The 13,786-nt window shown below is 55.4% G+C and overlaps 2 protein-coding genes across 2 annotated transcripts; one reads left to right on the top strand and one right to left on the bottom strand.

Annotated features, from left to right (window-relative positions):
* Nucleotides 1-784: 784 nt before the first annotated feature.
* Nucleotides 785-3,798, bottom strand: BUD31 (BUD31 spliceosome associated protein). Its single transcript, XM_075436477.1, has 5 exons — nt 3,701-3,798; nt 3,212-3,368; nt 1,762-1,884; nt 1,388-1,554; nt 785-1,061 (listed from the first exon to the last, which is right to left on the bottom strand). Exons 2-5 carry the CDS (start codon nt 3,303-3,305, stop codon nt 1,011-1,013), a joined length of 435 nt encoding a protein of 144 aa, XP_075292592.1. The 5' UTR covers nt 3,306-3,368; nt 3,701-3,798; the 3' UTR covers nt 785-1,010.
* A 231-nt stretch (nt 3,799-4,029) lies between these two features.
* Nucleotides 4,030-13,636, top strand: PDAP1 (PDGFA associated protein 1). The gene is made up of 6 exons (XM_075436423.1): nt 4,030-4,116; nt 8,741-8,832; nt 10,790-10,897; nt 11,301-11,422; nt 12,442-12,593; nt 13,284-13,636. Exons 1-6 carry the CDS (start codon nt 4,104-4,106, stop codon nt 13,340-13,342), a joined length of 546 nt encoding a protein of 181 aa, XP_075292538.1. The 5' UTR covers nt 4,030-4,103; the 3' UTR covers nt 13,343-13,636.
* The last annotated feature ends 150 nt before the right edge of the window (nt 13,637-13,786 follow it).

The following is a 13,786-nucleotide window of genomic DNA, read 5'->3' as shown; positions in this document are numbered from 1 at the left end:
CTCCCCTGCCACAGAAGACCATAACGACAGATGGAGCCTGAAGTCATGGATTAAACGAACTCAACGGACACTTTAGAGTGATGATCCATAGACTAAGGGAATGATATCTGGAGACAGGAGAAGTAGTGGTGATCAACTGGACAATGGGGGACCTGGGCATGACGTAGATGGTATGGAATAAGGGGTGGATAATGTCCTGGGTTTGGCCAGAACAGGGTTAATTTTCACCGGAATCCAGGAAGGGGCACAGCCGGGGGGTGGGGGCTGACCCCACCTGGCCAAACAGAGCCCGGTATTCCATACCATGTGACGTCACGCGGGGTTCCGGTGGGGGGGGCGGCGCAGCGGGAAGGCACTCGGGGCTTGGGGGGACGCGGCGCCGGTGCTGTCTGGGTCCTGCGGTTCGTTGTTGTGTTTTCTCCTTATTTGTATCGTTGTTGTTCCGGTTTTCCCTCTGTTTGCTGTTCTGTTAAACTGCCCTTATCCCGACCCACCAGTTTCTGCCTCTTTCTTTCCATTCTCCTCCGCACGCCGGCGGGGGGAGGGGCGGCCGCGTGGCGCTTTTGTTGCCGGCGGCAGCCGAAACCAAAACAAGCTTAAATCAGATGGGAGCTTTGAGAACTGTACTATTTCCTTTCCACATGGCCTTTTAAATTCAGTTAGCTGAGCAAGAGGGATACGAGCTGGTTCAGAACACCTCGCGGCACGCAGAGCAACCTTAAGCCAAACCAACCGAAGCACACCCAGCAGGGGAAGAAGGGCCTAGAAACGTTTTGCCGGACGATTGCACCACTCTCAAGAAGGCAGGTTTTATTTTAAAATCAACAGCCACACAAAAACCTACTCCCGAACAACCACCGCTGTATCCGTGATCCAGGTGAATACGCTGCTGGTTTAATTGCTATACAGGAATACCCAATCACACAGAAGGCAGCTATAACTGCACCGACAGTCCCCGGCGTAGGATGACACCCCTCAGGGTTCAGAAAGCAGTCTTACGGCTAAAGGCTTCACCCAGAACAGCCTCTGCATCCGCAGTGAGTGCACTCAATGATTCTCCCCTGGAAAAGAAACACGAGGAGGGTTTTTCAGCCAAGTGACCTGAGCAGACAGACCAGAGAAAGGCGCTGTGGGGGAAGGGTTGCTGCCCTCTGCTTTGTTGTTGTTTCCTGTACTTTAACGACTTTAAATGACCGCATGCCAAAGCTGACAGTAACTCTAGAACCAACTAGATGCCAACTCTACCAGCAAAGACAGAAAATGCTAGAACTAGGGGAAATTACCCGAAGGGACAGCACTGCCTCCTCCGCTGTCCCTGACCCCAGAGGAGTCAGACCGGGTGCCGCAAGGGCCTGGGCCAGCCGAGGACCAAGCTGCAAACCCTTACCACTTCCAGTTTGCTTTTGGGGACCCTGCAGATGCAGTTGGTTCCGAAGTTGGTGTCCCGCGTCTGGATGCAGCGCAGGCAGCAGAGGTTCTCGTAGCCCTGTTTCTTCCACTTTGCGATCAGGTTTTTGTCAGCGTAGCCCTCCTTGATGCAGTACTCGTAGAGCTCTGCAGAGGAGCAGACACCATCACCAGTAGCTCTCAGGAAGGGCCAGAAGACTCACTATCGGGGATTACTAGCTGTAGTAACTAGCAGCGAAAGCCAGGCAGCCGCCAGCCTTCCCTCCATCGTCCCTCCCCAGAAACCCGATCGATCCCACCAGCTTCCCCCATTCCGTTTGCCCCAGCCCGGGGTAACACGTTTGCACCCCTCACCTCTGCTGATAGCTTTTCTTTTATAGAAGAGATCGAAGATGTAACGTGTCTTCTGGTGATGAATTCTGAAGATAGGCCAGAGGGATTCCACTTTCCTCTTCCCTTCGTGAGGCTCGGTCTCCGCTGGGAGGGAACACAAACACCAGGTTCCAGCTGACGGTTTCAGGCAGAACAACTTATTTCCTTAGTCACTTCGCAATAAACCGCCCCAAGAACTTTGATACATTACAGAGACAAGACTGAGCTTAAAGGAAGAAGATTCAAATGGAAGGGACCTGACCTGGAACCGGTCCTTTAGGAAATGAAAACAGAATGACAGTGGGGATGGCGTGACCCACATGGGGACAGCAGGTGACTTCACGGCTGCCCTGCCTCGTCAGACCAGAGCAACAGCACGGACAAGAACTACCCGTCCCTCCACGCACACCAGTGCGTTCAGCCAGGGCTCAGCTGTGGCGTGCCCTACAACAGCTGTACAGCGACCTGCTGCGCTCTGCGACCAGGCACACCCAGGGAAAAGCGACCGGTGCTGGCCCAGGCGCAGTCTGAGGTGTCACTGCAGGTGGATATAAGGAAAAGTCAATCCATACTCGTGGGGGCAACTGTGCTCCCCGAGATAGCTGAGGATCACAGAATCCCAGCATAGCAGGGATTGGAAGGGACCTCTGTGGGTCAACCAGTCCAACCCCCTGCCCAAGCAGGGTCACCCAGAGCAGGCTGCACAGCACCACGTCCAGGCAGGGCTTGAATATCTCCAGAGAAGGAGACTCCACAGCCTCCCTGGGCAGCCTGGGCCAGGGCTCCGTCACCCTCAGAGGGAACAAGTTCTTCCTCATCTTCAGCTGGAGCTTCCTCTGCCTCAGTTTGTGCCCGTTGCCCCTTGTCCTGTCGCTGGGCACCACTGAACAGAGTCTGGCCCCATCCTCCTGACACCCACCCTGCAGATATTTAAAAGCATTTCTAAGGTCCCCTCTCAGCCTTCTCTTCTCCAGGCTGAACAAGCCCAGCTCCCTCAGCCTCTCCTCGTAGGAGAGATGCTCCAGTCCCCTCACCATCCTCGTAGCCCTCCGCTGGACTCTCTCCAGTAGCTCCTCATCTTTCTTGAACTGGGGAGCCCAGAACTGGACACAGCACTGCAGATGGGGCCTCACCAGGGCAGTGTAGAGGGGAAGGAGAACCTCCCTCGACCTGCTGGCCACGCTCCTCTTGATGCACCCCAGGATCCCATTGGCCTTCTTGGCAGCCAGGGCACACTGCTGGCTCATGGTCACCTTGTCACCCACCTAGCACACCCAGGTCCCTCTCCGCAGAGCTGCTCTCCAGCAGGTCAGCCCCAGCCTGTACTGGTGCCTGGGGTTGTTCCTCCCCAGATGCAGGACCCTGCACTTGCCCTTGTTGATGAGCTCGTGTGAGGGACACGTCCCTGAGAGCAGCCAGGTCTGCCGCTTACCTTCTCTCATCTTCTGATCCAGCTCATCCAGCGTTGGCTCGATCAGCTCCCAGCCATCTGGGGGAGGCTTCCTGCTCCTCTTCACCTTGGGCATTGCCTGGGAAACGAGGGTTCGCCTGCCCCGGGGCGGGCGGGCGCTGCCAAATCCCGAGAACCGCTGGAAAAAAAACCCGAAATGAAAACAGTTGTTACAAGTATTTCCCCGCCCATCTGCCACTCTCTACTCGGATGATAAAAACGAGCTTCACGGGGCTGAGGGAAGAGGCAAAGCCTCGCCCGGGGCCGCCCGCAGGCCCTGCCCCGCCGCAGCAGATTGGTTTTTCCCCCTCAGCGCGGTGAGACGACAGCCGCCCCTCCTCCACCCCGGGCCGCCCCCGAGCAGCCGCCGCCAGCTCCCACTGAACACCCCGGCGAGGCCCCCCGGTCCCTCCCGGGGCTGGGCCAGTGCTGGCGGCACAGGAACAGGCCCCGTCCCGCCGCCCCGCTCACCTGCCGCCGGCCGCAGCTTCCGCTTCCGCTCCGCCCTCACCGGCGGGGCCTCTCCCGCCCGGGCCGCCCCCTGGGCTGCCCGCCGCGCTGCCTGAAGGAAACCCGCCGGCGCCGTGCGCGCCCCCCGCATCGACCGGGGGAGGGCGGAGAACGCGGCTCGGCGGGAGGGGAAGCGGCCCCGCTCCCCACTGCTGGGGAGCCCGGAGGAGGCGGCGCGGGCGGTGGGAGCGGCAGCGCTGAGGGCAGCCCCGCGGCGGGGTCCTCGCGGGGTCGCGGTGACTGGGCTGGCTCCGAGGGCCCCGCGCGCGAGGGGGAGGGGAGTGGTTTCCGCTTCCGGGTCACCGCAGGGAGCCGGGAGGGGGGGGGCTTCGCCGCAGCCGCCGCTGCCGCCATCGCCGCCGCGATGCCGAAAGGAGGTGGGGGCTGGGCCGGGAGAGCGGGCGGGGGAGGGCGGGGAGGCCACTTAGGCCCCAGGAGCGGAGCCGCGGCGTGGGGGGAGGCCGCGGCGAGCAGGGCCCGTCCTTCCCCCCCCATCCCGGGGGGCGCCCTCGGGTTCCTCGTGGGGGCCTTCGGGGGGCGCCTGGCTCCCCCGCCGGGAGATGGCCGGTCCCCCTCGTTTCTCCCGGAGCCGGGGCTCCCGTTCTGCGCCTCCCCCGCTACGAGCCGCGGGATCGCGGCAGCCCCTGGGGGGGGACCGGGTCGGGGGTGTGTGTGTGCTCCCCCCCCGAGACCGGCAGCGGGCTGGGCCCTGGGCGCTCCCCGCTGGGCTGGGGAGTGCGGCCCGTTCCCCCCGGGGCACGGCTTGGGGCCCACGGGCGCACCCGAGGTGGGGGGGGGAGGCCTTCCCCTCCCGGCAGAACCTGCGGGGCTGGGCACGGGGAATCTGGAGGGGCAGCGGGGGTGGGGGGGGTGGTGCGGGGGTGATGGCGGGTTCGGGGGCTCCGGACGCGGCTTCTTTCGCCGGGCCGCGGCGGCTCCGCGTCGGAGCAAGGTGGCGGCTTGCTGGTGTGGCTAAGGAGAGGTGATGAGGGGCTGGGCCGGATCCACCCAGAACCTTCTCCAGATGCGCCGTCTGCCTCGTCGGCTCTCGTGCCAGCGTTGGTGAGAGCCCAGTCATGCACATTAATGTAAACCAGCCCGTTCATCTTCTCTGTGGTTTGCTCCAATTTATTTCGTCAGCGCTTCCCAAGCTTTAGTGCCAAATCTGCTTCCCTATTCGGATTTTCTTTAAGCACTTCGTTTCGGGTCTGTTTGCACCCTGTTGGTTGGCAGGGCTGAAGCTCTCGCGTATCATTCGTGAAGGCGAGGGGCTGCGGTGGGTTATAACCCTGGCTGCTGTGTTTAAATGCCCCCCTGACTCGGGATTTCCTGCTCCGTATTTTGTTGTGCGGTTTCACGTGTTTGGTTCAAACCTTCAGTTTCATGGGAAAAGAGCGATCCCTACCCACCCTCCTTCCCAGTCAGTCGGAGTTACTGGGTTGCCTAGTGGGCTTCTGCACTCCCTGTTTGATACAAAATGGGGGGTTTAAGCAGACATTAATAAATTTTGTTACAGTGTTATTTCTGATGGTTTTGCTCAGGTTTTTTAATAACTTGATCCAAAAATTTGGAGCATCTCTGCTACAAGGGCAGGCTGAGGGAGCTGGGCTTGTTCAGCCTGGAGAAGAGCAGGCTGAGAGGGGACCTTAGAAATGCCTCTAAATATCTGCAGGATGGGTGTCAGGAGGATGGGGCCAGACTCTTTTCAGTGGTGCCCAGCGACAGGACAAGGGGCAACAGGCACAAACTGAAGCAGAGGAAGTTCCAGCTGAACACGAGGAAGAACTTGTTCCCTCTGAGGGTGACGGAGCCCTGGCCCAGGCTGCCCAGGGAGGCTGTGGAGTCTCCTTCTCTGGAGATATTCCAGACCCACCTGGACGTGGTGCTGTGCATCCTGCTGTGGGTGACCCTGCTTGGGCAGCAGGTTGGGCTGGGTGACCCACAGACGGCCCTTCCAACCCTGCCATGCTGGGATTCTGTGAAAAAGAATAAGTGATTCGTTCAATACTCTTCCATTCTCTTTGATCTAAATTCCTGAATTTTTCTGTTTAAAGCCAAAGACCAATATGTCTGATCGCGAGCCTGCCTGAGGCGCCAGCAGTCCTCACTGCAGGGCCAAGCTGCAGGTGATTATATTTTCAAAGTGCTCCGCAGAGGAGGGTAAGACTCGTTATCCCGATTTTACAGATGGGGAAACCAAGGCCCTGAGCTGGTGTGAGTTGCGCAGCGGGATGCGGTCGCTCGGTGGCAGATGTGGGACCAGCACTCGCGGGTCCGATGTGCGGTTTGGTCTCCCCGGGAGGAGCAGAGCCCTGTCCCTGCCTGGCACGGAGCTTCACAGAATCACAGAATGGTAGGGGTTGGAAGGGACCTATATGGGTCATCTAGTCCAACCCTCCTGCCAAAGCAGGGTCACCTACAGTAGGTTGTAGAGGACCTTGTCCAGCTGGGTCTTGAATATCTCCAGAGAAGGAGACTCCACTACCTTCCTGGGCAGCCTGTTCCAGGGCTCCGTCACCCTCAGAGTGAAGAAGCTCTTCCCCATGTTCAGCTGGAACTTCCTGTGCTTCAGTTTGTGCCCGTTGCCCCTTGTCCTATCGCTGGGCACCACTGGAAAGAGTCTGGCCCCGTCCTCCTGACACCCACCCTTCAGATATTTAGAAGCATTTCTAAGGTCCCCTCTCAGCCTTCTCTTCTCCAGGCTCAACAAGCCCAGCTCCCTCAGCCTCTCCTCGTAGGAGAGATGCTCCAGTCCCCTCATCATCCTCGTAGCCCTCCGCTGCACTCTCTCCAGTAGCTCCTCATCTTTCTTGAACTGGGGAGCCCAGAACTGGACAGAGTACTCCAGATGAGGCCTCACCAGGGCAGTGTAGAGGGGAAGGAGAACCTCCCTCGACCTGCTGGCCACAATCCTCTTGATGCATCCCAGAATACCATTGGCCTTCTTGGCAGCCAGGGCACACTGCTGGCTCATGGTTAACCTGTTGTCCACCAGGATACCCAGGTCCCTCTCCGCAGAGCTGCTCTCCAGCAGGTTCGCCCAAGCCATCCCTCCAGCTGCTGAGCTGGCCGCCCTGCTCCTCCCGCTCAGAAGGGCCGTGGATGTAAATGACATCGATCCGCTCTTCGGTTTGCTTGGGTGTCAGGCATGTAATGTAAATTAATTTCTCTGGAGTTGCTTTCCCCCCTTGTTGCTGCTGTTTATTTGCAGTAATAAGGCTTTTCTGTTCTTCGGCTCTGAGCCCAGCTGGCCCCGAAGGCAGCCTGGCACGGGTTGGTCTTGTAGCACAGCATTGGTTTGGTTCGTGTAGGTTTCTTGATGCTACGTAGTGTGTCAGGGACGTTCCCGGCGTTCCAGCTAGAGTGATGTCGTTTGCTGGGCAGTGAGGTCGTGTCTCCTGGGCTAGAGCGCTCCCGGGGCAGATCGCGATTGGATCGCAGAGGGTGTCGGTGTCGCCACGTGGGATGGAAGGGAACAGGCACACAGAAAACATCCTTGGGTGCAGCAAAGCTTTGGGTTGCGCTGGTGTTTTGAGAGCCAACGAGCTTCCACAGCTGAGCTCAGAGAGAAGAGCCTGCTCTCTGCGCTTCCCCATGTTGCATGAGAAAAACATCTTGGGGGTCTCTGTAGGGCTTCACGGCGGGTGGGGGGTTGTTTGAGATAATTTATTCCACATCTCAGCTTTTACTGAGCTGAAAGTTGTGAGTGTTCGTCTCTGCTGAGCCAGCAGGACTGGTCAGAAAACGTTGAATTTCTAAAGCCTGCTGCCCGCACCGGTGCTCCGTCCCTCCGAGTCCAGCAGCGCAGCCGGGCGTGCTGCAGCACGGTGCTGACAGATCTCTCCCCTGCGTCCTGCGCGGTCCCGAGGAAGGGGGACGATCCCCTTGGCTCTCCCCACTGCCGTGAGGTTTCCGTTGTCCTCGGCGGGTGAAGCAGGAGGGGGAGAGCGTGAGGATTTCCTGCTCCTGCCGTCGGACTTCGAAGACTCCTGCGGCAGCAGAGAGCTCCCTTGCCTGCGCTTTTTGCCAGTCTCGTGCACTGGTTCTGCCTTGAGCTCCCTAGCTCAAGGCTGGGGACTGACTGTTCAGCTCGCTCTCCTGCAGTTCTTTGAGCTGTGAGAGCAGAAACGGAGCAGGCACTTGCAGGAAGCACGAATGGCTCCAGCAGTTCGTTAATCAACAGAATTTTGAACTTGAGAGCGGGTCTTAGCCAGGCAGTCCAGCCAGCTAAGCTGACTCTCTCCTCTTCGTGGTTCCTAGAGCTTGTTTGTATTTTCCCTTGCAAAGCAGTAAAACACGGAGGCCCCTTTCAGTAGTTCTTCAGCTGTTATAATTCCCAAAGCTTTGGTCTAATTAGCTCCCTATTTTCACTTGGCACAGGCGTAGTGTAGGGGAGGGGTTAAGGAGGCAAGCGTGTCGGAGAGTCAGTGTGGCCATGGCTGCTGCAGGAGCAGGCTCTGATCCCTCCTGTGCAGGAAGGGGCTTGGAGAGGCCGCGACCGTAGCCGTGGGTGGGCAAGGCAGGGTGGTGTCACCTGGGATCTGGTCACTGATAACTGGTGTCAGGGCTCGGCGGCGTCGGAGGGCCGGGAGTTCCCGCGGCGGGCAGTGCCTTCCCGGCTCCCTCGCCGTAGCACAGACCTGTGCTTCAGCTGGAAAACACCGTACAGCAGGTGTGTGGCTCTCGGCTCTGGTGTCTCCAAAAACAGCCCAGGGGGAAAGAAACCAACTGATTCTCCGAGTAGCTTCCTGTGGATCAGTAATCCCAATTCTCTGTGTAACTTCACCGAAATTCTGGGGGCGTTTCACTGACAACGGCAAGTTCAGTGTGTCCTTTATCTGTTGTCCTTTATCTGTTGCTGTTTAGGTTCTGTCAGAGGAGCTATTTTGATTTGTCCTGTCTGCACCGAAAATCCAGAGAGGGTGCTGCAGGAAGAGTAGAACTTTCTGGAAGCTTATCACTAAACCTTTTTTTTTTTTTTTTTTTTTTTTTTTTGTACAGGTAGAAAAGGAGGCCACAAAGGCCGAGCAAGACAGTACACAAGTCCTGAAGAGATTGATGCCCAGCTCCAAGCGGAAAAGCAAAAGGCAAGGGTACGTGTCTGCCTGCATTATGTGCTTACTCTCATAAGTCCTGGCCCATACAGCAGGCTTAGCTTGCAGTTAACAGCAGCTTAGTCAAGTGTTGCAGATCGTTCTGTCGGTGATCACAGTGTGAATTGTGAATATCTGTGCCTGGAGAGACGGCAGGGTGTGATCCCATCTGGTTCCTCGCAGAAGGGAGGCCAGGCAGACCATCCAGTTCACAGTTTGAAGGGTAAAGGCTAGGGAAGGTGATTACACAGCAGCTCAAGACATCTTTTCCCCCGGCATTTCATCGTTCTAGTCTCCAGTGTCAGTTAATTGTTTTATCCGTGCTCTGCAGCTTGGCTGTGGAGAAAAAGGAGTCACATCTTCACATCTTATTGTATATTGAAATTATTACATTTACCCACTTGCTTTTCTAGACTTAAAAGACCAAACTCCTTTGACTTCTTCCTGTACACATGATTTTCTTGTTTGCCTCAGACTTGTAGGGAGAGATAACAGAGTTTTCTGGTCAGTCCTTTTTTGGGTGTGTTTCTGTGCCCCGACAGAGGATCGTGACAGCTCCCCCTGCTTCCACACCTACCTGAGTGGAGTTATACAAGGCGTGGCTACGTTCTGCGGTACCTGCTCTCATGTATTCCCAAATTCTCACAGCTACCGTGGCACTCTCACTGCTGTTGTGCTGTGACTTCCTGAAAGCGCTGCCTAGGCCCGAGTACACTGTTCCAGCTGAAACCTTACAGCACTGACTGCAGGAGGGTAATTATACCCCGTGTAGGAAACACTGATGAATACCTCCAAGAAGAAGATTACTTCTTCGAGCAGTTGTGAGCCATATTGTTGACTCCTTTTTAATGTTTTGGCCAGCTGTAACTCAAGACGATTGTGTGGTTTGCTGCTTAGCCACATATTCCAACTTTGTGTTGGATTTCTTCTTCCAAAGTAGAACTCCTCTTGGTTTGTTTTCTGATTCCACCTTCTTGGTGTCATGCCATCTTTCCAAATCCTGAAACCACTTACGGGCCTTGATGCTGTTTTCCAAAATGATTCCAGCTCCTACCAGCGCGATGTCATTCACAAAGTTTAAAAGTGTTCACTACTTCCGACTTGTTAATAGAAATACCAGCTGGAAATGGAACAGAACCAGCAGGACCCCGCTTGAAATGGCTGTCTTGTTTCAAAACAAACCAGAGAACTGCCCTTTGAGAAGGATTTCTTCTTTTTTGTGATAATCCATACTGCATAGCGATGGTTACATCTAATGCTATTTTGTTAGGGAAAGCTTAAAAAAAACCCCAATTAACAAAATTACTCCTCTTACTGCCCATAGCTTGTCCACTTCGCCAGCTGCTGTGATGAGGGATATTTGGCAATGGTAAAGCAAACTATTCATGCCCGTATTCATTCTTCTAATCCTATCTTCTAATGATCTACAGATTGTTTCCTAGACTGCTGACTGGTAAAAGCTGTGCTAAAAAGGCTGTAATTTGTTGGAGAATAATCTTCTGGTTGACGGTTGTCAATTTGCTCTTCCCTAGGTTTTTTTTTTTTCTGGATCTAGGATGGGATCCAGCTCTACGCTACATCCGTGTAGTTTCCAGTCCATGAGATAACTGTGCATGGGAAACCTGGGCCAAAATGTCTCCTGGAGATCTTTCATTTGGGGAGAGTGAAGTACCAGTTCTATCTTTTACAGTCCTTTTCCTGGCCTGTTACCCAGAGAGGACAGCAGAGTTGTTGAGCTGTGAATCTGCTGGGGCAGGTGATGCGCACTTAGGTGTTGAGAACGAGCTCTTGTTTCGTAGCAGCTGGGCACCCTTGGTGTCCTGAGGGCCACGCCAGGAACAGCAGTGCTCTCGGAGCCATCCCTCATCCCTCCAAAATGATCTTAAATTGAAAAGTCACCGTTGGATTTGGGATTTTTATTGACGTACATTTTCTCTAATTTCCTGTGATTTTGTAGGAAGAAGAGGAGCAAGAAGAAGGAGGCGAAGGAGCAACAGGGGACCCCAAAAAAGAGAAGAAGTCTTTAGATTCGGATGAGAGTGACGAAGATGACGACGATTATCAGGTAAGTGTCACTCTCAGGGCACTTGAAGCATTTGCACCACCCAGATTCTTGGAGCGAGGTGCACGCTCTTGACTCTGAGCTCACTTTGAGAGCTACCTATGGTGAATTTTTTATGGAAGACCTATTTTTAGAAGCCCAAAAAACCTTACTTGACAGCATTTTGTCCTCCGAATGAAAACTTGTGAGTTTTTATAAGTGAAATGCAAAGGCAGGAAGGTTTCCAAAAAGGCTGAAGACACCTGCTGGCGTGAATCTTGGTTCATCAATGGTTTTGCTGTCTGGTAGTAAAAACGTCTTGAATTCTGCTTTTGAGGCATGTTGCAGTGTGTTTGGTGAGCTCTGATGCAACGCAGCATTGGGTATGCGAGAGCTGCTTAACCTTCCTCTTGTTCTTGAACCTTAGCAAAAGCGCAAAGGAGTGGAAGGGTTGATAGACATCGAGAATCCTAACCGCGTCATTCAGACAACCAAAAAAGTAACTCAGCTGGACCTGGATGGACCGAAGGAGCTCTCGCGACGAGAGCGGTGAGTCTTCCCAGGAGCTAGCGCGTTCCTGGAATCGCACCCTTCCTGCTGGCAGCAGCTTAGCACGGGGAGGTGTTTCCCTGCTGTGTAAGCGTTGGTGGTTGAGGGAAGCCCTTTAAATACGTTGTTGTCGAAAGCAGACACTGAACAGCAGCGGACTGCCAGGCAGGACTCCCTGTGCTGCAAAATGTCTTTCCTCGAAACGTCACAGAAGGTGTCTGTCCTCTGGGAGTAGCCTTGGGCATCCGGGAGCCGGGCAGCTCAGCCAGGTGCACTAACAGAGTGAAGTTTGTCGCTGGGAAGCGGATGTAGGGCATTCCTTTCCTGAAGTTTTATGCCAAAAAAATCAGGCGTAACAGAAATCCGTTAACTAGAGGTCACCCTGGACTTGGCTTCAGTCTTGCTACAGGAGGTGCCCTGCTGACAAGGTAGCGGTTTCCCAGATCCAAGGCATCATGGTGAAGTTTTTGTCTGAGCAGATGATGAGAACCAAAGTTTAATCTTCTAGTTTCGTTTAGTTCATTTAGTTTCATCTTTCTAGTTTTATTGCCCAGGGAGGTGGTTGGGTCCCCGTCCCTCGAGGTGTTTAAAAACGTGTAGATGTGGCACTTCAGGATGTGGTTTAGTAGGAACGGTGGTGTTGGGTGGATGGTTGGACTCGATGATCTTAGAAGTCTTTTCCAACCTATGATTCTGTGATTCAGCAATGAAGAGTTTCAGAGTGAAAGATTTCAGCTTGCTTCTTTGGGACAGATTGCTTCAGCAGAAGTACGCCTTCGAGGGTGGGAGGCTGGGACAAACACATCGCGGTGCTGTGCAGTCTGGGGCCGATTCATCTGACCTCGTTGTGTGTCAGTGTCCTTGTTTAGCTGAATCGTCCCTGTTCAAACCCTGTGCTTGAAACCCCCAGTCTCTGTGGGCAGTCCACCCCTGTCCCTGCCGTCCTTCCCCGTCCAAAAGCCTCCCCCTCGCTGCCTGTCCCCGGCTGCGCTGGTGACTGGTGTGTTTCGCTCAAACAGGGAGGAAATAGAGAAGCAGAAGGCGAAAGAAAGATACATGAAAATGCACCTAGCTGGCAAAACGGAGCAAGCGAAGGCAGATCTCGCCCGGCTAGCCATCATTCGGAAGCAAAGGGAAGAAGCTGCCAGAAAGAAAGAAGAAGAAAGAAAAGGTTAGCGAGTGATTGCTCATGTCCTCTTCCTTCTCTTTGCAATGGCTGCGCTGCCCAGAGGCAGGGTTTCCCACGGCACATGTAGCAGTCCCTTGTCTCCTGAGACCGCCTGGGGTTGCCGAGTGCCATCACAACTCCTCTCGTCAGAACCAGGTTCAGCCGTCTTGTCCTTACAAAGCTCTTTGTAAAGCCCCAGGACATCTCAGCAGGGAGCAGGGGGAGAGAAGGAATCACCCTCAATAACCGTATTGCCCTCAGCCTCCCGGGAGGTGCTGGCTCCGGGTTGGGGTTGTAGCGGGTTCGCTGTGCTGGCTGTGGTTGATCTACTGGGATCCCGACTGCCCAGGGGGTTGGCAGCTCCTCCCCTGCCTGGCCTTGCTCTCCAGCTCCCGTAGGTGTGAGCCAGGCGTCAGATGAGCGTGTCTCCTCAGTGCCTTCCACTGAGAGATCTGTTCATCGGCAGCAGGGTAGGCTGTGCAGGCCTGGAGAGGGGCCAAGGACAGGACGGGACATGTGGGGGGGCTGCTCCTCTTAACTGGAGGGGATCTCGCAGGGACTGGCCGGGTTTTCTCCCGTCACCTCGCTGTACAAGGCTGGCAGGATCACAGTCTGAGGGGCTGTCACGCCACCAGCAGTCCCTGACAGATGCTGCAAAGTGACGAGCCCCTCTGTTCTTTTCCTCCCCCCCAGCAAAAGACGAAGCGGCCATGGCAGGTAAAAGACTGCAGTCACTATCCCTGAACAAGTAAGCACAGGACACGCGAGAGGAGGAAACGCCAGGGAACTGTGCCTGGTGCCTGCCGGGAGCTCCGTCGTGTTGCGTACCACCGATGCCACGTCGGGCGCACTGCGGCATCGACGTCACCTCCACCTCCACGAGACACCGACGACGTGTTTGTCCTCATCCTGGCACAGATTTCCATTTGGGGTTAGGGGCAGCTGCTATTCTCGGTGCGGAACTGTGCTGAACAGCAATTCTCTGTAACAGTTTGGAAACCTGAATGTTTTTTTGCCGTTTTTAGAATTAAGAACTCGTAGACGGGGCGGGGGGGGGGGGGGGGGCAGGGCGGGAGGGGAGGCGCTTCAGTTATTAGATTGCAAGAACATAGATTGGGGAGGGGGGGTTGTTGCGGGGTGGGGCGTGGGGTGGGGAACTCGGACTTGCTGGGGACAGCCCAAAGGATCCTGTATCG

The sequence above is a fragment of the Opisthocomus hoazin genome, chromosome 15 (assembly GCF_030867145.1).
Source record: "Opisthocomus hoazin isolate bOpiHoa1 chromosome 15, bOpiHoa1.hap1, whole genome shotgun sequence".
NCBI classification, from domain to species: domain Eukaryota; kingdom Metazoa; phylum Chordata; class Aves; order Opisthocomiformes; family Opisthocomidae; genus Opisthocomus; species Opisthocomus hoazin.
The sequence above is the reverse complement of the archived record's forward strand: the minus strand, read 5'-3'. Positions and strand labels throughout refer to the sequence as shown.

Excerpts from the sequence above, each read along its gene's own strand:
- BUD31 (XM_075436477.1), bottom strand. The coding sequence starts at position 3,305 with ATGCCCAAGGTGAAGAGGAGCAGGAAGCCTCCCCCAGATGGCTGGGAG. Across the intron at positions 1,885-3,211 it reads GGATCAGAAGATGAGAGAAG|CGGAGACCGAGCCTCACGAA; the intron begins GTAAGCGGCAGA and ends GTTCCCTCCCAG. Across the intron at positions 1,062-1,387 it reads CCAAAAGCAAACTGGAAGTG|GGGAGAATCATTGAGTGCAC; the intron begins GTAAGGGTTTGC and ends TTTCTTTTCCAG.
- PDAP1 (XM_075436423.1), top strand. Across the intron at positions 10,898-11,300 it reads AAGATGACGACGATTATCAG|CAAAAGCGCAAAGGAGTGGA; the intron begins GTAAGTGTCACT and ends CTTGAACCTTAG. Across the intron at positions 11,423-12,441 it reads GAGCTCTCGCGACGAGAGCG|GGAGGAAATAGAGAAGCAGA; the intron begins GTGAGTCTTCCC and ends TCGCTCAAACAG.